Source organism: Poecilia formosa, unplaced genomic scaffold, assembly GCF_000485575.1.
Source record: "Poecilia formosa unplaced genomic scaffold, Poecilia_formosa-5.1.2 Scaffold38, whole genome shotgun sequence".
NCBI classification, from domain to species: Eukaryota; Metazoa; Chordata; class Actinopteri; order Cyprinodontiformes; family Poeciliidae; genus Poecilia; species Poecilia formosa.
In genome coordinates this window covers 562,236-582,442 of record NW_006799977.1, presented here as the reverse complement: position 1 = coordinate 582,442, position 20,207 = coordinate 562,236, and the positions used below count along the sequence as shown (strand labels likewise).

General features: G+C 37.5%; 1 protein-coding gene across 1 annotated transcript in view; it reads right to left on the bottom strand.

Annotated features, from left to right (window-relative positions):
* Window positions 1-5,490: 5,490 nt before the first annotated feature.
* Window positions 5,491-20,207, bottom strand: part of znhit6 (zinc finger HIT-type containing 6) — a 29,315-nt gene continuing 14,598 nt past the window's right edge. Inside the window, exons 6-10 of the mRNA XM_007550825.2 lie at window positions 16,558-16,626; window positions 16,357-16,437; window positions 14,399-14,479; window positions 8,303-8,427; window positions 5,491-6,104 (exon numbers count right to left, since the gene is read on the bottom strand). Coding sequence (XP_007550887.1) covers window positions 5,665-6,104; window positions 8,303-8,427; window positions 14,399-14,479; window positions 16,357-16,437; window positions 16,558-16,626 — 796 coding nt within the window. The 3' untranslated portion in view covers window positions 5,491-5,664. The remainder of the gene's footprint in view (window positions 6,105-8,302; window positions 8,428-14,398; window positions 14,480-16,356; window positions 16,438-16,557; window positions 16,627-20,207) is intronic.

Here is a 20,207-nt window from a genome sequence, read left to right as displayed (position 1 = left end):
CAGAGTCAATCATGCACAACTCGCACTGTCAATCTCAGGCTCAGTCTTGCTTAGCCGACTTCAAAATGTTTGAATTTGCATAGTGAGAGAAGAACAGGATTTTGGGCAATCACTGTTTTTTGTTTTAATTTTCTCCAAGGGCAAGAACATACAAGCAAAAACCATGAGGATGACCGGCTATTTTAGTCTGGTGGTGCTACAAGTCAATCAACATGCAGAAGGTCTGTGTTTCCGAAACTGCTCATTATCTCGTTCTCTTCAGGGATGTTACTGAGGTGAAGATGTCAGTCTTCAAGAAAAACAGAGACCTAGCTTTAGAGTCTGAAACAACTATTTGTCTTCTGCACTTACTCTACTTATATGCAAGGTTTAAGAGCCACAAAGCCACCCAGAGAGTCAATGAAACAGCACAGGTTTTACAGCTTTATGTGAAAAACTGCTGGGATTTGAGTGATGATTCAATATCAAGCTATCCCTGTGCACAAGATGCTTCCTCCAAATTTGACATTCTCCAGATGGTTAGGCATAGTAGCTCACAAACAGATAAATCAGTGAGTGGATGGCTTTAAAACCCATTGGACCAACCTCAGTCAAAATGTCTTTCTCACTGAAAGAATCAGGATGAAAAAACGATCTAAAGGCGAAGTGAAAATTTTTAGCCAGCAAGGAGTTGTCAACAGCGATAAGAAAAAAATAAATGGGATGCATTTTGTGTATTTTTGCTTAGAGTGTATGATTGACATTGGGCAATGATAATGATCTGTGTGGGCTGAAGCATAGCTCTGGCATTTATTTATTGAGAGACAACTCAAATTCATTCAAGCAAACAAGACTAGAAAGCTTTCAGATAGAATGCCCATCTATGTTTGATTCTGTTCAGAATCACACCGGGATAAACTCTGGACAGGTCAGCAGCAGACTGAAGCAGTGAAACATAGAGCACGAAGGGACAAAACCCCCAAATGTACAAACAAACCATGCAAGATTCACACAGAAAGACTCCAGTCGAGACTTAACTCCAGGATCTTTTTCCTTTTAGGCAACAGTAGTAATCACTGTTCAGTCCTAATGTACAATGTCTGTCTTAAAATGAAAAGTGTTGAAAATGTACGTAACATTTTATCTACCTCAGCAATTCAACTGAAAAAAGTGAAACTCAGACACAATATTTCACACAGACTGATATATTTCAAGCATTTATTTGTTACATTTGAAGATCACAGAGTGTACAATAATGGGGATAACTTGACTGATAGTTGTAAATCAGTCATAAACAGGAAGACAAGCATTAAAAAGTCATTAGCAAAGATGCTGGAAGTACACACAGTGCTGGATTCATGCATATAAATAAAAAGTCAACAGGAAGGTAAAATTGTAGTAGAAAAAGGTGCACAAGCAATGAAAACTAAGGAAAATCCTAGTCTTCATGAAGCAAAGGGGTTTAGGAGACTTCCAGTCATTGTTTTAAGAGCCACCACACACAGACACATGCAGAACAAGAGCTACGACTGTCACAGTTCTTTTGTTAAGCCATTCCTGGACCAGGATTTTAGTTCCCAGCAAGACATGACGACTGTCCATATCTGACACATGTACTACAGGTCCCTTAAACATCTATCTGATTTACTTAATATTTCTATATTTGGCCATAATGCTTTAGTTTAAACATTGCTTCTCTTAAAATCCTTGTTTGTTTGTGATAGAATTATGTTGCAGTTTACATTGAAACATTTGTTTTTAAAGCTAACACGTGAATGTTTCTTCTGTTGCAAGGTAAATTTCTGGTACATTACTTCTGTCTGTTTCTTTTGCACTCACCACTTTAGATACTGCAGCCAGAACAGGTGTATGGGAGGAACCGGCCCAGCATTTCCTGTTTAAAATGGAGTATGATGTCACTGATTGCATCACTGAGTACAACCAAATGGAGGGTTTTCTCTATTGTATTCTATTTAAAGCAACCTTTTGACCATTTAACATAACATTTTTAATTGAGTAGATTAGTGTAAAATTGATTAGTAACCTTATTCCTGCTTCTTTGTGACATATCTTCTAATGGTACAGACTAATGAAATGCAGGTGTGTTGCCAACTCTGTAAAACACCAGTAAGAATTTGGCTACTGTGACGCTATGATGTCAGAAAACCAAGATGGCAAAGAATAAGATTTACCAGGAGGAACATTGTACGGTCTGCTGATGCTGACTTCTTATCACCTTTCTTGACATTCTCACTATGCGACCTCACAGTTTCACTGTGTTTGATTGACCAGTAATGATACCCAAACTCCACATAGGATCTATGGAGTAATGTCAGCAATAAAACAAGACATTTTCAATAATGCAGACAAGTGAAAGGCTTGTTTTAAGGCACCTCTGATGTCTTCATGTCACACCACATGAACCTGGTAACTCATGCAAGAGGAGCTCCGGTAAGTACTGAGTGAGTATATGGTACAGTATAAGGTCAAACTACTCAGTAAGTCCATATTTATCATTTAAAGATAATTGTTCTTATGTTCTAAAGCATAATACTCTAGTGGCCACTGGGCAAAATGTGTCTTTTCTAAAATAAGACTAAGACTCTGCCTAATGAGATGATGCCAACCAGCACATTATAATATTTCTTGGAGTGACAGTAAACAATATAAGGGCTCATTATCATTTACATCAGGCTACATTTGAATAGTTTTTAAAACCTTAAAACGCTGCATGGACATTTTCCGTTTAGTTGTAAACCTTGTTCCCACACATTTACTGTGACTCTTAGTTTAGACTCATATTTGTGAAAATTGGGGATTAACCATTTTTTGGAAACTTAGTTTTTTTTACCCCTACTTAATTAAGCTATTGTTTAGGCCACCAAAGTAAATTCATACCCTCGTAGCTGCCTTTATAGCAACCCATTCTGCACACTGCGAAATTGTGCCTTAACCACCAAATTAAGGCAAATTAAGTGAAAACCAATTGCAGAAAGTTCAAAGCATAATTAAGTTAAACTCAGACATTATTTCCAACACTTACATAATCTAAATACTATAAACAGCTCTGGATTACTTTTAACAGCAAACAGAAACAAAAAAAGAAAATTGCATTTGTGTGGTCTCATTGAGTCATTTTATGGACACAGAAAGTTAAAAGATCTGATAAAATAAAGTGTGCAGTAATTCAGCTAAGTTGTAAAAAATGGAGAAACAGATATACAGGCATCACAGATCAGAACATTATGCTTTCATCAGGCTGCTGATGTATGACATCAGTTTTTAAATAGATAAAAGTCACTTTTTACAGAAAATTTTTTGAAACTTGATAGACAACAAATTTTAAATATAATCCAATAAAATGTTTGTGAAGAAACTTTCTCATAAATAGCAGTTGACGCTGTGAGAACTGGTACAGGGCGATCTAAAATAGTTATAGCCGGGCTATTTAAAAAAAAAAAAAAAGAAAAAAGAAGCAATAAAAATTGCATGGAAACAATCTTGCATATAATACCTTTATTTTCATATATGCAAAGCCACAGCCAACTCACAGTGCTGCAGTGGCTGGTGTCGACAGGCAGTTCTTTCAGAAGACCGAGGCTGACTTCAAGCTGCTGCTAAACCGGCTAAATCCTTATATTTTAATAACTTCTTTCAAGCAAAAATGACAATTTGGGTTTACACTATTGGAGGATTATTAGACAAAGCTACAGGAAGGTGGACTTTGCCACCTTCTGCAATTTTGATTTTAAAACCACAAACCTTAACATATTGTGGGGATAATTTTATATGACAGTAAATTACAATGTAATATAACTGTGGAGTGGATGGAAAATATTAACACTGTTTACACTTCACTTTTGACTATTAATAATAATAAAGACACTTCGTTCACCAGGGCTGGTACTCTTTTTTTTTCACAGTAAAATTTAAGCACTTTTCAAACATTCTCCATCTAAGTTTTCAAATTTTCTCAGCACTTACTTTGGAGATAAACTCAATTCAAATGAACTAAATAATGTACTTTATTACTGGTGTTAACAATGTCTTGTGATAATATTCTATTCTACATAGCAGGAACAAAATATATTAAAATATAACACAATTTAATGTTTTGAAAATTCTCTCACATACCCTGTACACCTGATTGACCTGAGAACAAAACAAATTCTACAAAAGGAATCCCCCAACTTTGATAACATAAGACCACCTTTATTTCAGTTTCACAGATCAATAACTAATTGAGTCATTAGGCATAATAAATATTAATTACCTGGAACAAATCAGTTTGTGTTAAGGTTAATTAGCTCCATACTCAAATTAAATGCTTAAACCCCACATAATCACTTGACTTCCTTTAAGGAGTCTTTGCTCCTAAAAGTTTATTACAAGACTGTGCAGATTGAATATCAGACAGTTTCAAGAACATTATACATTATAAAACACTTTCCAAACCTTGAAAACACCTTATTGACATTCAAGCATTTTCAAGGATTGCAATCACTTGTACAAACTTTTCTTTTCCCCAGTCTACAGCCCTTAGCCGCTTTATTAGCTTGATCCATTTGACCTGTTCCTGGTGGATAAATGCATCCCTACAGCATGATGCTGCCACTGCCATGTTTCACTGTGGAGGTGGTGTCCAGGACATGCTTCATGTTTCAACACATCTGTATCAAATAGATAGTTTGGCAGACTTCTGCAAAGCTCGGTAACATTTTAAGGAGGCAATTTAGCTGTGTTAACATAAAATCTGCAGGGCACCCGCCCTTCGAGGCTGGAGCCGGACACTTTTAGTTTAGGTTGATGGTTTGTGGTAATCATTTCTGTCTTATAGTGTTTTCCAACCTAAGCTGTGGATCTGAGTCAGTTTGTGGGGCAAGGACGCACAGATGTGAGGTCAACACCGCAACTGCAAAAGGGTGGAAAATGCGTCACCTCAGGCCACACATCAAAGAGAACCCCATCCATTGGGGATAACGTCAAAAAGAGGTTAGCAGGGGTTTTAAAAACAGGTCCATAAAAACTGCCTGACGGCCTGCAGTGACGGCCATTACTGGCAGCCTGTTGTCATAATAAGCTAGCATTAGCTAAGAAAAGGTTACATGCTCAGGCTCCACATGGGCAAGCACATTCACACTGGGAGACACCCAGAGGTGTCAGAAAAGTGAACATGTCAACATTAACTTTTATTAGTAAATGGAAAAGGGAGCCTAATTATGTTAGCGAAGCGGACACAGAGGGATGCTGGGAACTTCAAAGAGCACAGAGTTATTTTTGGCATTTTGTCTTAGTTTTCATTTAAAAAGAAACAGGAGGGACATGTTACCTAATGGATGCTAAGCGGAATGGAATCTCTTTAATCTTTATAAATAGGCATTTTTCTTTCTTTGAGGTTTATTAGCCCCTTCTTTCATGACACAACATAACATTTCTAAGAAAATTTGATGGCTGTGTATATTTCCTTGCTTATTAGTTGAACATGAACACATTTGGACTTCAAAACAATTACTTCAAAGAACAATTTTATTTGCGAAAACATTTTAAAACACATGGTTCTGGATCTAATAATGTATTTATTCTTTCTTCTTAACACAGTCTGTATGAATGAGCCGGATAGTCATATTTTGGTTACATCCTGCCAAATCTGCTTCGTCACTAAGTTTAACAGCATCCTCTCTATCATCACTCCATCTGACAGCTGTCCGAAGCTGCAGCTGAGTCATTTCCAAGCTGAATGTGATGAGTCAGAACACATTCTGTTTCATTAACAGGATTCTCCTCGGTCACTGTGACTTCAGCACTTTCTCTACAAGTCGAGGCATCATCAGGAAGGTAGTTTCTTAAACACTGATCCCTGCTGCCAGTTTCCTCCTCTTCATCACTGCTGTCTACAATCTCTCCTTCCTCTTGTTCTTCCTCTCCTGTGCCCCTCTTGGCCTTTTTCTGCAGCGGTGGTTCTGTTTCAGGAGTTATGTCTTGGGTTCTTGTGTGAATGTTTGCTTGCTGTGAAACACAAGACCCTTGTATTGGTTGTAAATCTTGGGACCCCTCTTCCTCTTCCTCTGTCTGGTCCCCTGAAACACACCTTGTTGCAGAACTTGTACGGGCTGATACAGGTTCAGCTGAAACGACATGAGCCAACTTTTCAATAACAGTGTTTCTTATGTTAACTGCAGACAGTAGAACAGATTCTTGCCTGGTCATGTGTGCAGATGATCAATAATCTCCATAAAGAACATAAACATGGAGCACAACTGGAGTTTAATTAAAGGAGCAGTGTCATGCAAAATCAACTTTTTTGAGCTTTACATCATGTTGGAATACTATTCCCTCATCAAAAATATACCTGGAGTGTTGCCTTGATTCTTTAATTCATGTTTCAGAAATTATTTCCTCTCCCATAGCAACTGTGCAGATGTCCAAAACGCCTGGTTGGACCTAGCACCACCTTCAAGGTGCAGCTGCTCCCTTGAGCTGCAGTTTCCAAGCTACTGAGCTTCTGCCTCATAGAGAGAACCCCATTCCACTCCTTCAGACTAGCCAGCAGTAATTAGAAAACACCTTGTGGAACTGATAATCTGCTGAGCTCATTATACAAGCTACTTCTCAGTGCAACGCTGGTAACAATGCTGTTAACGGATTAATAGAGAAGTCATGTTGCAATAACTTATTGGAGGCGGAGTATCAGAAATATCAGGGGTTTTTAAAGCAGCATAAGCCCAATTTCAAGGTGTTGAATCAAAAAGTAAAATGTTTTTAAGTCATATTTGATATATATTGCATTTTCATAACAATTAAAAGTGACAGTTAATTTACTGTGCTGTAAAATGATACTATGTCCATGTAAAACATGTACTACTGCCCCTTTAACAGAATGTATCAATAATAAAAAAAAAAAAAGTAGAATGAATAGTTTTAAAATAATGACACAATCAGAGGTATACTGACTGCAGTTTTCTGGCTGATCACTGATCTTTTTTCCTGCATTGAACCTCGATATAGCCAAACTCCGTCAAGTGCTTGTTTTTTAAATAGCATATTAGATTAGTTGTGTTGATGCATTTTGACATGTTTCACCCCCGAGGTAATTTTCCACCGCAACATGCAAACATCTCCATTCACTCTCAGAGCGTTATAGTTTCACACGACAGGATGTGTTGGTGGGCGCTTGCGCAGTGTGAAGGAAAGAGGAGATGAGCTGCACATGCAGGCTGCGAAGTGAGATAAATGTGATCGGTTTTGGTGATCGGCAAAAAGAGACAGTGATCGACGATCACCGATCACACACTTTTTCACAGAAATCAGTCAATTATGATCGGTGGCCGATCGATCGGCACACTACTGCCTTTTTGATCCTTAAAATACCAACATTTCAACCCAGTTTATTCACAGACACCAGCTTTCACATGCTGAATACAGATACAAGTTGAATTCTGTTTACACACTGCCAGTCTCTCAGCAAGAATATATCGTCTGCCACAGTATCTGACTGTGTGTTATCACTTCCTGCCCTGCTTCCCTGAGCTTGGCATGGGTAATTATCAGGATGTTTCTATGGCAAAGTTTATAGGGAAACAACATGGTACCAGGGGCTTATCACTGAAAACACACTCTTGGACTAAAATTACCTCATTTGTCATGTGGACAGTTTGTTCTGACAGCGTAATGAAACAAGGCTTGTGTTCTACTTTACAACCACAAAATTGAACTGCTCTACACACAATTTGGTTCCTGTGTGCAGACCTGAGAAGAAATCCATCAATGAGCGTCCATTTTCATGGAATGTAGCAGTGTTTTCACGCGACTGACACCTCTAGACTTTAAAACACTTCAGGGACAGAGGAAACCGAGCAGAAAATGAGGGGAAACAAAGACCGATATCCTGTTTTCTCCTTCTCAGAGCTCATGAAGTCACAGTCGAATAAGCAAGCTGTGTTTGATCCTCTCTTTGGCTACTGTTTCTGTCGAGGTTAAGCTGGTGTGCATGATCCTGAGCAGAGCACACTCATTTCCGTTGGGTTAACGTGTTACCATAGAGAAAAATAAGGGAACAGAGTGTTTTAGAGCCTCAGCTGGAGAAAGCGGGACATGATACAATGGGGTTGGAATCGGCAGAGCCGAGAGAGTTTGGTGTTTTGGGACTGCTCTGGGTCTTGACTCATGTTGGACTGTACAAATTCCCTTTGCTTAGACTTAACTGTATCAAAATCTATATCCTATTAAAAACTGGCACTGAGTCTTAGTCCAAATGCAGCTGTGGATAAATTTGTTTTTCATTAACCAAAGTTTGCATCAAATATATGATTTGGGATTTGGTTACCTGGTCCTTTGAGTGGGTAGTCCTTCCAGTGATCTCTGAGAACAACATGCAGTACAGGATACTCAATGATTGTTTTATAACTCAGGTTATCCCTGAGGCTTTTCTCAACGTCCAACTCGTGGTACCTATGTCAGATCACAGAGAGAATCAAGCAAAGCAAAGACATGATTACAACGCAATGTCATTACAGCATGCTAGGTAAATTATATGATCACAAGACGCAGAAGGCACAGCTTTTTTTAAGTGATTGCTGACAATAATCAAAGGATTAATAAATAATTAAGATCTGAATTTTCAACAGCCAAATGAATATCATTTTCTGGCATCACATATTGACAGATGCAGTACTTGGCCAAGACTTAGCAGCATCACTAAGGCACATGGGGCAGCACTCCCCACCCTTGTGAAACCATCTGCAGAAGATGACATCAATGATTGCCTCAGTCAAGAAAATTCACAAATCACAGGACGAAACGGTTCACTGGATAAATAGGAGACATGCTCTAATTTAGGATGTATTATATACATCAGTGATCGTTCTCGAGCTGTTATTTCCTGGTCTTTGTCTTGGAGGGTGCGGTCTCGATCTTGGTCTTGGTCTTGAAAGAACTGGCCTTGACTCCAAGTCTGATTTGACAAATCTTCATTACTCTTGCTGGTTTTCTAAATTAAACTATTGTACAATGTAAGTTCATTAATTCAGTTTAGAGATTGTGTATCAAAATGTGACTGCATTTGAAATATTAGCTTATTTTGACATTCATTACATTAATACTTTGGTATTTTGGGAGAGTAATTAGATGTTTTTACATTAATTTTTATATTTTTGTTCAAAAAATGTTGCTATGAATGACTCAGCCTCGGTCTTAGTCTTGGAGGAAGTAGTCTAGGAAAAACCAGTCTTGACTACATGCCTGCTATAAATCTATATGTATCTATATGTTTGCCTATTTAATCACTTAAACATTTTTGAAGGTAAGGTACAAGTATAGAAAAGATTTTGGACTTCCTGCTTGCTTTGCTCAAAGACACAATTACCCAAGGAACATCCCACTTCTAAAGTCAGTCCAAGAGCTTTGTTAGAACAAGCCCATAAATGAAATTTCACTGGAAGAAGAGCTTTAAAGAAACTGCCCTCCAAAAGAAAGCAACTTCCCTGAACAGGCCATGTCAAATTACTGCAAACAGCTGATGTAGATTTAAAAACACCTGGAAATTGTCAAATTGCCAAAGTGGCATTGCTAACACAACATAAAAATGTGAAGTTTATCTCTCAATAATAACACTGTTTTCCATGTAACAAAATTAAAAACCATAATGTTTTAAGATCACTGCTTGGAGTCAATTCAGGAAGACGGTGTGTAAAAAGTAAAAATAGCAAGCAAAAGCAGAAACTTATACTTAGAATGTGCTTACAAGGCGCCCATTATGTCCATGACATTAAGTTTATGGGTAAAATTGAATAAATACAAAAAAAAGTCATAAATTTTTTTTCTGCATCCTTGTTTGTAAACAACTATAAAAGAAAGCAGATTTTTCCTCCCTGTGGTGTCAATGAGATTATTAAACCTCTGTCCACTTCCACATACAAAGCTGTGCAGTTCAGCCAAGAACATGCACACATCTGGTGTCTATATAATGTTCTCTCGATGAACAGAAGACTCTAATGCTCTCTTATGGGGAGGTTTTGTTGTTTTCTCCACCGTTCTGCTCAAACCCCTGTAAAAAAAAAAACCCCAGAGATTACAGGGTATAAAAAGGAAGAAACAAATCAACCCTTCTTTTATTATTATTTTTACTATACTGAATAAATACAAATCAAAAGTTTTTCACAAGCTGGTACCACATGTGACAGGGCACATGTAAAAACCTACTTATGTCCCAGTTTAAAATGTAAATACACGTAACCAGAGTAGAAAGTGTGTTAAGTGGGGGAGATCGTTGTAACAAATTCCATTTCCACGGTCAACTTGGTGTACTAATTTACTGAGTAATACAGTATTAACAGTGTCTTCTCTCAATTCACAGGCCTCTGAGGCCTGTGAAGACACTGTTGCAGTAATGACTTCGACTAACTTCTAGAGAAACATGGATGGGTTTCTCTAGATCTTGCTGGGACAAGTCCTTAATTCCTGAAATCTTCAGGTGACAGAAGGATGACTTTGCAATTGTCTTTATGTGTCTATGAAGGCTGGGGTCTGAGTCCATCACTGCGTCCAGATTTTGAGCCTGTTCAGTAGTTTCTAGATGTAATGACTGAACTCTTGATTGATTGCCACTCTTATGGTCCAAAAACAATAATTTCAGTTTTGTTTCTGTTCAGTTGAAAAAAGTTATGGCACATCCACACATTTATCTGTTCTAAGAATTGGTCCAGTGGTTGGCTCGGTAACTTTGGGGTACCCCACACTTAAGTGACTTCTGTACCCTCTGATGTGAAGTTACCTGTAGAAACACAAAGAAGTCCCTGTTCTTTTGGTAAGACTGGAGCCAGTCAAGTATTTACTGTACCAGAGTCTTACCCAGCTCTCCAGTTGCTTCAATAATATGTCATGGCCAACAGTGCCAATGCTGCACTGAGGTTCAGCAGTGGTTCATCTATAGTCTGTCTTTAAGTGGATATCATTGAACACTTAGACTAGGGCAGTCTCAGTAGTGTGGTGAGGACAGAAACCAGACTGAAAGACGTCAAAGCGGTTGGTCCTGTTCAGTTGTTACACATCTCCTTTCCAGCATTAACAGGGAGCTTAGGACGTGTTTTTATTTTGTAGATTGTACAGATTTTGAAAGAGGTCTGACAGTCTTGTACAAGATTTTATTTTTCCAAACTCCATGTGGGCCTTCCATACCTCTACAAATCCAAAAATGATCTAGAGAAAATTCCATTTTTTTTCCAGGCTTTTCAAAAATGCACAATAAACCTGTCCTCATGCCTTTATATTATCCTTATTACAAGCAGCAGCTCTTTAAGCAAACCTATAAAAGGTTTAGTTCTCTGATGTCCAGGAAGAAAGTGACAGAAAGCAGAAATAATCCAAGCAGAATCATGCTTTTCATGTGTGACCTAAACACATAACTTTACCCTTGTGCGTGCGAGGACTGAGGCAAACATAGAGGATTGTGGCAAATGATACAAGTTTTACGTGTGTGGGGCCGGTTGGACCCCATTTCTAGACACAAGGGTTAATGGAATATTCTCTCGTGTAAATTTAGAACAATTTCAATAACAACACCACACCATCATATCAGGAGAGAATAGGAAGCATCTGTTAAGCAGAAATAAATACGAGCTTTGGGGCAAGATGGGCAACAGCCGATGAGCGAGCTCCGGAAAAGGTTGGTCACAAATATGTAAGAGAAGGCTCAGCTTACACGGGACAAAAACATCCCTGTCTCACAGGGCATTGGCATAAGCAAAAAAAACACACAAAAAAAACAAAAAAAAACAACAAAGTACAGACAGGTGTTTCCTTTTTCAGCCAGAAATGTAAAAACAACTTGTGTAAATCTGACACATCAGGAGGCATGGATGCTTGGCTGGCTGAGAGGAAAAGCAGAAGTGCAGGGAAAAAGGGAGAAGGCATCCTCTGGATCACGGCAGTGGAATAAAATAAAATAAAAAAAACAAACATGAAAAAAATTACATAAACAAATATCCAGGAATGTGTGAATGGTACTCTTGATGTGCTTGCCTTCTTTTCCAGTAAGAGGATGCTGCTAACACAACTATGTTTAGTTAAGCACAAGAACTTCTTTCTTGGATATTTCTCGAAGTCGTTCAACAACAACATGCAGTCATGCCCTTTGTGGTGAATAACCTCCTAGAAGCCGTTACCACCACTATCCATGACTTCATTAAATCAGCAGCTCAAGCCAAATTAAGGGTTTTCTTCATGGAAAGCAGTTTTCAAGAAGAACTAGCCCATTTGGGTGTAAAAGGTTTTAGACTTGTTTTGGACGAGATGTCACTCTGCAGCGCCCCAACTTCAAATTAGAGGTCTAATCAGTGGCCAAGCCTTCTTATGCAACCACGCAGAGTTAATGTAAGGTAATTCCCATGATGTTCATTGTAATGTGGCCCATTAATATTCATTACTAACTCAATTTGCTGTTATTCAACTGCTTGCTGATAGATACTAAGGTGGGGCAGGAAAGGGTTGTAGTCATCCAAAGTAAAAAGAAAAAGGACAACAATGATTTATAACGCTTAATGACCCTCTACCGTAGACTTAGCCTGACACACACTAAGCATTCTTTCCAGACTTGCTGTCCAACACTGATGACAAAAACAAGGCTAACAGCTATAGAAATCCATAGCGATCTTTGTCTGCACTGTGACATTCTTGTGTCTCTCTATACGAGTATGTTTTGCAGTCTGTCAAGCAAAAGATCTTGTGAAGAATTGCTGTCATTATATATAGTGAAATGAGTTTCATACTGGAACGGGCTAAAAGGCCGCTCAGAGACAAAGAAGCCAAAACTCCAAAAGCAACATAAAAACACTGATTACAGATTGCAAATGTACTCAGAGACCAAGACCTTAATTTTCGAGGCATGTCCTGTGGTGTGATGACACTAACATTGAAGCAGTCTATTGAGATAATCTCGTGAAAGGATCCCCAAAAACCTTTATTAAAAGAAACACTGCCTGATCTTTTTTAACATGTGGGCATCATACATCTAAGAAAAACCGACTGGATATTCATAACCACCGTTTATTTCTACTTTGCTGCTGTTTGTGTGATGGGCCAGCCATGTGGGAATGTGGCAGTAATATTTTAAAGCATATCTACTTTACACCACAGGATGGAAAATTAAAGCAGTTTTCAGTCACTGTGTGTATCTCTAGCCAGGATATCGACTCATGCTGGACATGCCTCCAGCTGGTGGGATTTTATCCCTTAAATACTCTGAACTGCATCGTCTTCAAAGGATGCAGAACAGTTTTCTCGAGAAATAAAAACATGGCTTTTATATTACAGGCTTGGCATAGCAATTTAATGAAACAACATGTAATTTTTCATGGTAGAGATGAGCTTTTAATGACTGTTATTATAACGGTAACACTGTAAAGGTGCAGCATAAGACCAGGACTTTGTTCTGAAGTGTTAATACAAGCAAGCAAAACATGACAGTCTGACAGCCTGTGCTAAATCTTGGCAAATACCTGCACTCATCTTTCAATCATTTTTTTTAACCATGCTGTCAGGAAATATAATTTATAGCCTGGAAATAGGAGTGCAGCCCAGCCCACAGGGCCAAACAAAAGAAGCGAGTATCTGTGCGTATTATAAAGATGAAAAATGGGATGGGAGTGTGCTTGACGTTTCATTTGGGCCAAGGATAATGGTTATGAACATTTTATGATCATCAGTCACTCTGTGACAAAACGGAAATGGAAAGCAGAGAAAGAGGCTAAAATTGGGTAAGGTAAATGGATGTCGTAATCGACGCACTCTCATTTTTTTTTAATCTGCTCAAAAAAGCAAGAAATCAAGCTGCGCAATATTACAAAGTGAAAAGAAGAGGCAAGACAGAAACTGGGAAGATTTGGAGACAATGTAAGGGAAGTGGATTTCGGATAAAGATAAAGCACATCCATCCTAGAATCTCACCAAAAAAAAGGCAAGAAAATAGAACCTGATGCGGTTAAACCCTTCTTGCCAAAGCTCTGCGTAGGTTTGCTGGAATTTACAAGGCAGTGATATCATGTCCATAAACTGCCTAGTTTGATTTCAAGCATACTGAGTAAATCACTCAAGATTAGTAAGATTGATCAAACGGTCAGTGCGGCCACACGAACAGGGCGTGGGATGAGTGTTGTGACTCTAGGATGTTTTTTGTGGTCGTTAAAAGGCTCCGGGAATTATTTGAAAACAACAAAGATGCAATGACTTAAAAACAGTTTCAAAGCTTTTTTAGAAAAGTGAAATAAGTGTAGCTGCATTCTAAATTGCATGAAATACTTACAAAACGAGCAGCATTATGATTAAGAAATGTGGATCTCTACTTAAGGATAAAAAAGATAAAAAAAATAAATAAAAATCTAAGTACACCATAAAGGAAAAGATAGAAAAAGTGAAAAAAAAGTCTCACCTCACAGAGTTAGCCTTTCTCCCCTCTGCTTTCATAAAAACTTTTACATGTTCGAATTGATGATGCACATACATCTTCAATCTGAAACAGAAATTCGCAATCATACAAAAACTTAAATAACTGTAAAAAAAAAAATCTCTATTTGGGATTTATTCTAAAAAGTAAAAAACAACAAAAATATACGATTTAGACTGATGTGACCTGTTTTATATAGTCACAGAAATGGAGAAAAACACAAAGTGTTGACCGAGCAACGCAAAGAAGAAACCTAAACACACTGACCGATATTTCTAAGGCTGGGAATTCAGTTTCCAAACAAAGAAGGAATTTCCCTCTTAAAGACGGTTTACACACACTGGAGTGTACTACTTGTGCTCTCAGCTAGATATCATAAGCTCAGTTTACCATAAACAACTTTTTTGTTGCTTTTCTGCTTAATGTTTTCTCCAAGCTCTGCTCTGCTTCACTCCCTGCCCCTCCTGAACAGCATCAGAGGGAATGCTAACCAACACAGTCCAAGCCTTATTCAACTCTTCAAGAGTAAACTTTGACTGAATGGTTTAAAGAACACGACATTATATTACTGTCAAATATATCAAACCTCCAATTGTAAATCTTTTGGTAAAAAATAAATAAAAATAAAAAAATAGCTCTGATCCCTAACTTTGTTCTAAATTTAGATAGATCTTCAAACCTCCATTTCTTTTATAGATATTGGAAAATGTACCAAATTGAATCTATTTTTGGGCACTGTCAGGATGATGGAGATTTTACAGTTTGGTTTTAAACATTTACCTTGCCCAATATGAGCGCTGGTAAGCTTTTTTATTGAAATCTTTTAGCAAAAAACTTTGGAAGTTTTGTGAATTGTGTTCTTTTAGATCTTACAGCAGCCTTTCACACATAACTCTCACCTCTTGTTTGGAACAATGAGTTGGATTTAAGGTGTACCACTGGATTGGCTTCATTATTATTGAAGTGATGGACCATTTAGTGCTAATACAGAAATGTGTCTGTCCACCTCAGCCTCTCTTTCTTGTGGGGTTCCTCAAGGCTCAATTATTGGTCCAATTCATTTTTCTTTACACATGCTTCCTTTGGGTCTATTCTTGCATCTCCTTCCACTGCTACTACTAGACGGCTACCCGATTTACCTTCTTCGAACACCTTGACCAATCTAACACCTTCCTAGCTCTAAATTTTTGAGCCTCAATGCAAGCAAAACAGAGATTATTTTACTCAGGTCATTTCTACTTGAATTTCAGACTGGGGCATGACAGTGCCCCAGTCCATGTCATGTTACAAAAGTAACATGACATGTTACTTTTGTTCCATTAATGAAGTATTTTCTACTGTACTCTGATTCTTGCAGCCATGTAGCCCTGTTCTTGAGATGTTTTAGCCTACTTCATGTTTTCAGACTGGCTCCATTTCAGGGTTTTCTTGACTCTAAGGGTCTGTTAGTAATCATGCTGAGGTGCGGCTAGTGAAACTGAACTAAGCTTTCCAAAAAAATGTGATTGGTCATAGTTGAATCATAACTTAACAAGGTAGAGCTAGGGTTGGTTGGGGTAGCTTTTTTTGTATTCCTTATGTATATTTTCTTTTTCTGTTCTAATCAAGACCTGGATTAGAACAGATCTTGATTAAATTACATTTTCTCCATAAATTTTCTGCTGAAGCTTGAGGATTGTTCAAGCCATAGTAACATTTCAAAACCTGCAATCTCACTGTTAAGCTTTTGGATCTGTCATGGCAAATTCACTTTACACAATAAGATGACATTTAGAATATATATCAAGGGGAAAATCGCTTGAAGTAAAAATCTAAGCTCAGTTGAGTCGTGTAGAAATTTTGTTGGAAAAGTTGATTGATAACATTGGCAATTCCATGTAATTAATATTCATTAGTGTAAAAAAACCCCCCAAAGAATTAAGAAAGAAAAGCTGAAATCTCACTTTTGACGAGTTACAGGATCAGACTCTGTGGGGTGAATATAAGCAGTCAAGATCTGGATCAAGGTCTGGCTGTCAGACACCCTAGAAGAAAAAAATAGCCAAAAAAGTATCCAAATCAAATCACAGACATATTATCAGCATTATTGTATTATAATATCTGAGAAATAAACCAGAAATATGTCATTTTAAAGTATAACTTACCTCCTCTGACTGAACTCTGAGCTGCTCTGAGGAAATATAAGCTTCAGATGCCACAGGAATTGCTTTTCCCTAAATAGGATGCAGAAAATATGAATTAATTTTAAAAAAGTATTCATCTTGTTGCCTGCTTTTGTGAAACTACCATAAAATGTTAATATAAACGCAACTTCCCTTATTTAAATTGTAGTACTCAACTGATTAGACCATAATCTGTCCTGGAAAACACAAGCTTCTGTTTCTGTTTCAGAATTGTACAAAATGGCAGGACATACATGTGATATACATGATGCCACGTGTATCATGAAATGTTGAGTTCTTTAAGAGCTACACTTTAGCATGTAAAGATGGACAGAGTTTAGCTTTCAGGGTATTTAAGAAAAAAAATCCTCTAAGCATATGCAAGTTGTCTGCAACAGCCAAAAAAGAAATACATTATAAATGTTTACAACTGACAACAAGATAGGGATAAGCTTATGTTATTTTTAATAAAAATGTCTTAATACCATGTTAAACTACTCCAGATAGCATAAAAAATCACAAGATGTCAATATAAAAAAAGACAACACTGAAAGTTTATTTTGCCACATAGACTGAAAAGACTAAATGTTTCTGGTTCAAATAAAGCAGCAGGTTCTTCTTTTCAGTGTGACAATCCAATTACTACATATGCTGAACATAACTACAAGGACTTGATTGACCAAAGCCACAGAATTTACTATATTTAAAGATGAAGCTGGTTCATCAACCATTTTCTTTGGCAAAGTACACAGAGCAAGGCCGTGCATGAAATCCATGAGATGGAGATCAAGCACAACCTCAGAAAGATGAAAAAGTATAATTGCATGCCACATACAAGGGCTTGTTATTACGGCTTCACTACTCTCTAAGAAAGATTCAGAGCATAGCTTAGAGATTTCTTTTGATCTGAGATATTTGTTTCTGTAGCTCTTTTTATTCATTAAATTTCTGCACACTCACTTTGTAGAGGTATCAACCCTGTTTGAGTTGGGAGAGAAATGTGGTCTCCTGTTGGAAACAAGTTCAAGACTCTAAAATGAGATCAATAAGCTGTCTTTGAAGCTGCCATTATTTACTAAAGGTGAATCCAAGAATTCTGCTTTTGGATTGGTGAAGTGGTGAAACAAGCATGCCTGCAAAATATTTTCTAACATCTCTGAGTAGAAAATCCACAGAGCACACTGACTTTTATTTTCATTTTTAGTTGGAACACTGTAGACCAATAACACAATGATTAAATTATCTATTTTTTATTTAGATTATTTATATATTTACTAAGGATGGAAGGGCAGCTGGTAACCAGCATGATCGACTAAACAACTATGAACCTATCAGACACTTAATTCAATTATTTTCTGATCAGCAAACACATCATATTAAGCACCAGTCAGGTTGTTCTAACTACACTCTTCAGTGATGATGTTGTTACCGAATGAAACTTAATCAAAGTGTTTTACTTTAAGTATCAGTGAGGTGAGTTATCATCCCAAAGATGTCCAATCAGGCTGACAAGCATTTCTAGTCCAAAGTTGATTCCCCATCTCTTTATGAACGTTGCTCTGTCCCCTGATGTGCAGCCATATTGGAACAGGAAGAGACCATGCTCAAACTATTTCTACTAAATTGAGAGCATGCATTCTTTTTTCAAAATGTCTTGTTGTGTAGAAGATTTAAGTTTCTTTCACTGCAACTAATGGGGCAGAAATAAAATTCTGAAAAACAGTCCTACACTATAATCCCCTCTGGATGAGGCTTTACGGTTGACACCATGCAGTCAGTTGAGGGCCAATGTTCAGATAACTGACATGTCCATTGGATTGCCAGGTAGAGCATTGGGATCTTAACAGAAGTGATCACATAATATAAATCAGTTTTTAAAGAAAAACTGAATACAACTAGTGAATTTAGTAAGCAAGGGAAACATAACTGGTGCACCTCTTTTCATCTATTTTGTTCACAATATTAATGTATTGATCAGTTCCATTGAAAGTTCTCCAATGTACTGAGTTGAAATTGTCCTTGATATTTCAGTGTATATCAAATGGCTGGTTAGGTGCATTATTTATGAGGTCATTATATTCCAAGTGTTACACTTTACATGTTAATAGGATATTTAGCAAATCTGACACACTCTACATTCCTTGTCCACGTTAGATTCAGATGACATTGGCTTCAGGCGAAAGCTTTAAAACTGAAGGGAACATTATATTGATTGGAAATAAATAACATGATTAGGTAACCATAGGCTCATCTCAACCAAATATGGATCACAAAATTCAACAGCAATATCACAATTGCACATCTTCTTGACATGTTACAGTTCAACTCAAGTTTATTTGAATACACGCCTGAGTGCAACAACTTATCTAAGTTTTAAATCAATTTCAGCTACAGCAGTAAAACTCACAGCAGTACCACAGAGTCAGAATCCAATTCCACTCAATCAGATATAGGGACCTCTAAAATGTCAATTAATAAAAAGTTATCAGTCTAGGAAAACCAGCTCTACTCTTTATCTTTATGCAATTTCTTATACAATGTAAGCAGAGAGCAACAGTGTAGGAGAACAGAGAAAAAAACCTTAAATAGAAAAATAATGGAGAAAAATAACAGTAATATTTCATGAGCTCTTACATTTAAATAGCTTTGATATTTATTTATGGATTTAGAACACAGCATTCCATCAGAGTGGGCCGTTGGACAGGCAGGGAGAAAGATTGCGTGTTTAAAATGCTCAACGAAAGGTGTTTATCAGTATTTTGTTGTAATGAAAGGGAGATGTTTGCAATAAGAGTCTGAGCAGTAGCAGTCGGCATGTTAGGAGCGTAAACAAGGGGAGGGTGAAGGCACTGCCTTTCCTGTTCCAGGAGATATGGAACGACTTCCACTTCTTAGTAACTGGAATAAATATGTTTGCTTTGTTTCAGCAGAGTTTCACCCTAGAGTGCACGTCTCCAGATGTAAATGTTTGTACATGCAAATACACACAGGGGGTGGAGCAGCAGGTGTGATGAAACCATTATTCTGTCATTACCTCAAATGGAAACTATGTCTTTCCTTGGAAAAGGGACTTGCCCAAAGAAGCTTTCAATCACTTCAGGTAAGGCCACAATGCATTCCTGGGGTAAGCGCCATCACTCATTGGTGGGAAAAAAAAAAAAAGAAGGAAAGAAAACAGCATAAAAAGTGAAAACCGAAGCTTCAACACAGGTTTGCATTCCAGAGGTCACACTGCAGAGTTCATCCACAGAATATGAACTCTTAAGGAAAGTCAGGGCATACAATATTAGGGTATAAATGTGCAACAGGTCAATCATGCACACTGGAAAAATGCCTGTCAGAAAAAAAAGGCTTTTGAACTATGCAGAGATTATGATGAAAGGGCTACATTTCTTATCAATAAGCTGTCTGCTACCTAAAACTGCTGGGATTTAACAACATTTTTGCTTTAGAGGGATTATTCTTCAAACAGAAACTAAGTCTTTATGAATGAATATGGATTGTTACAAGGTAAAAAAAAAAGCTTTTAAGAATGTAAACAAATAACATTAATGCAACACACGTGTTCAAGAAGTAGACTTGATCTTTTTAAATCTTTGTTAAAGCTCTAGCTGAGCTACGGCCTTCTCCAA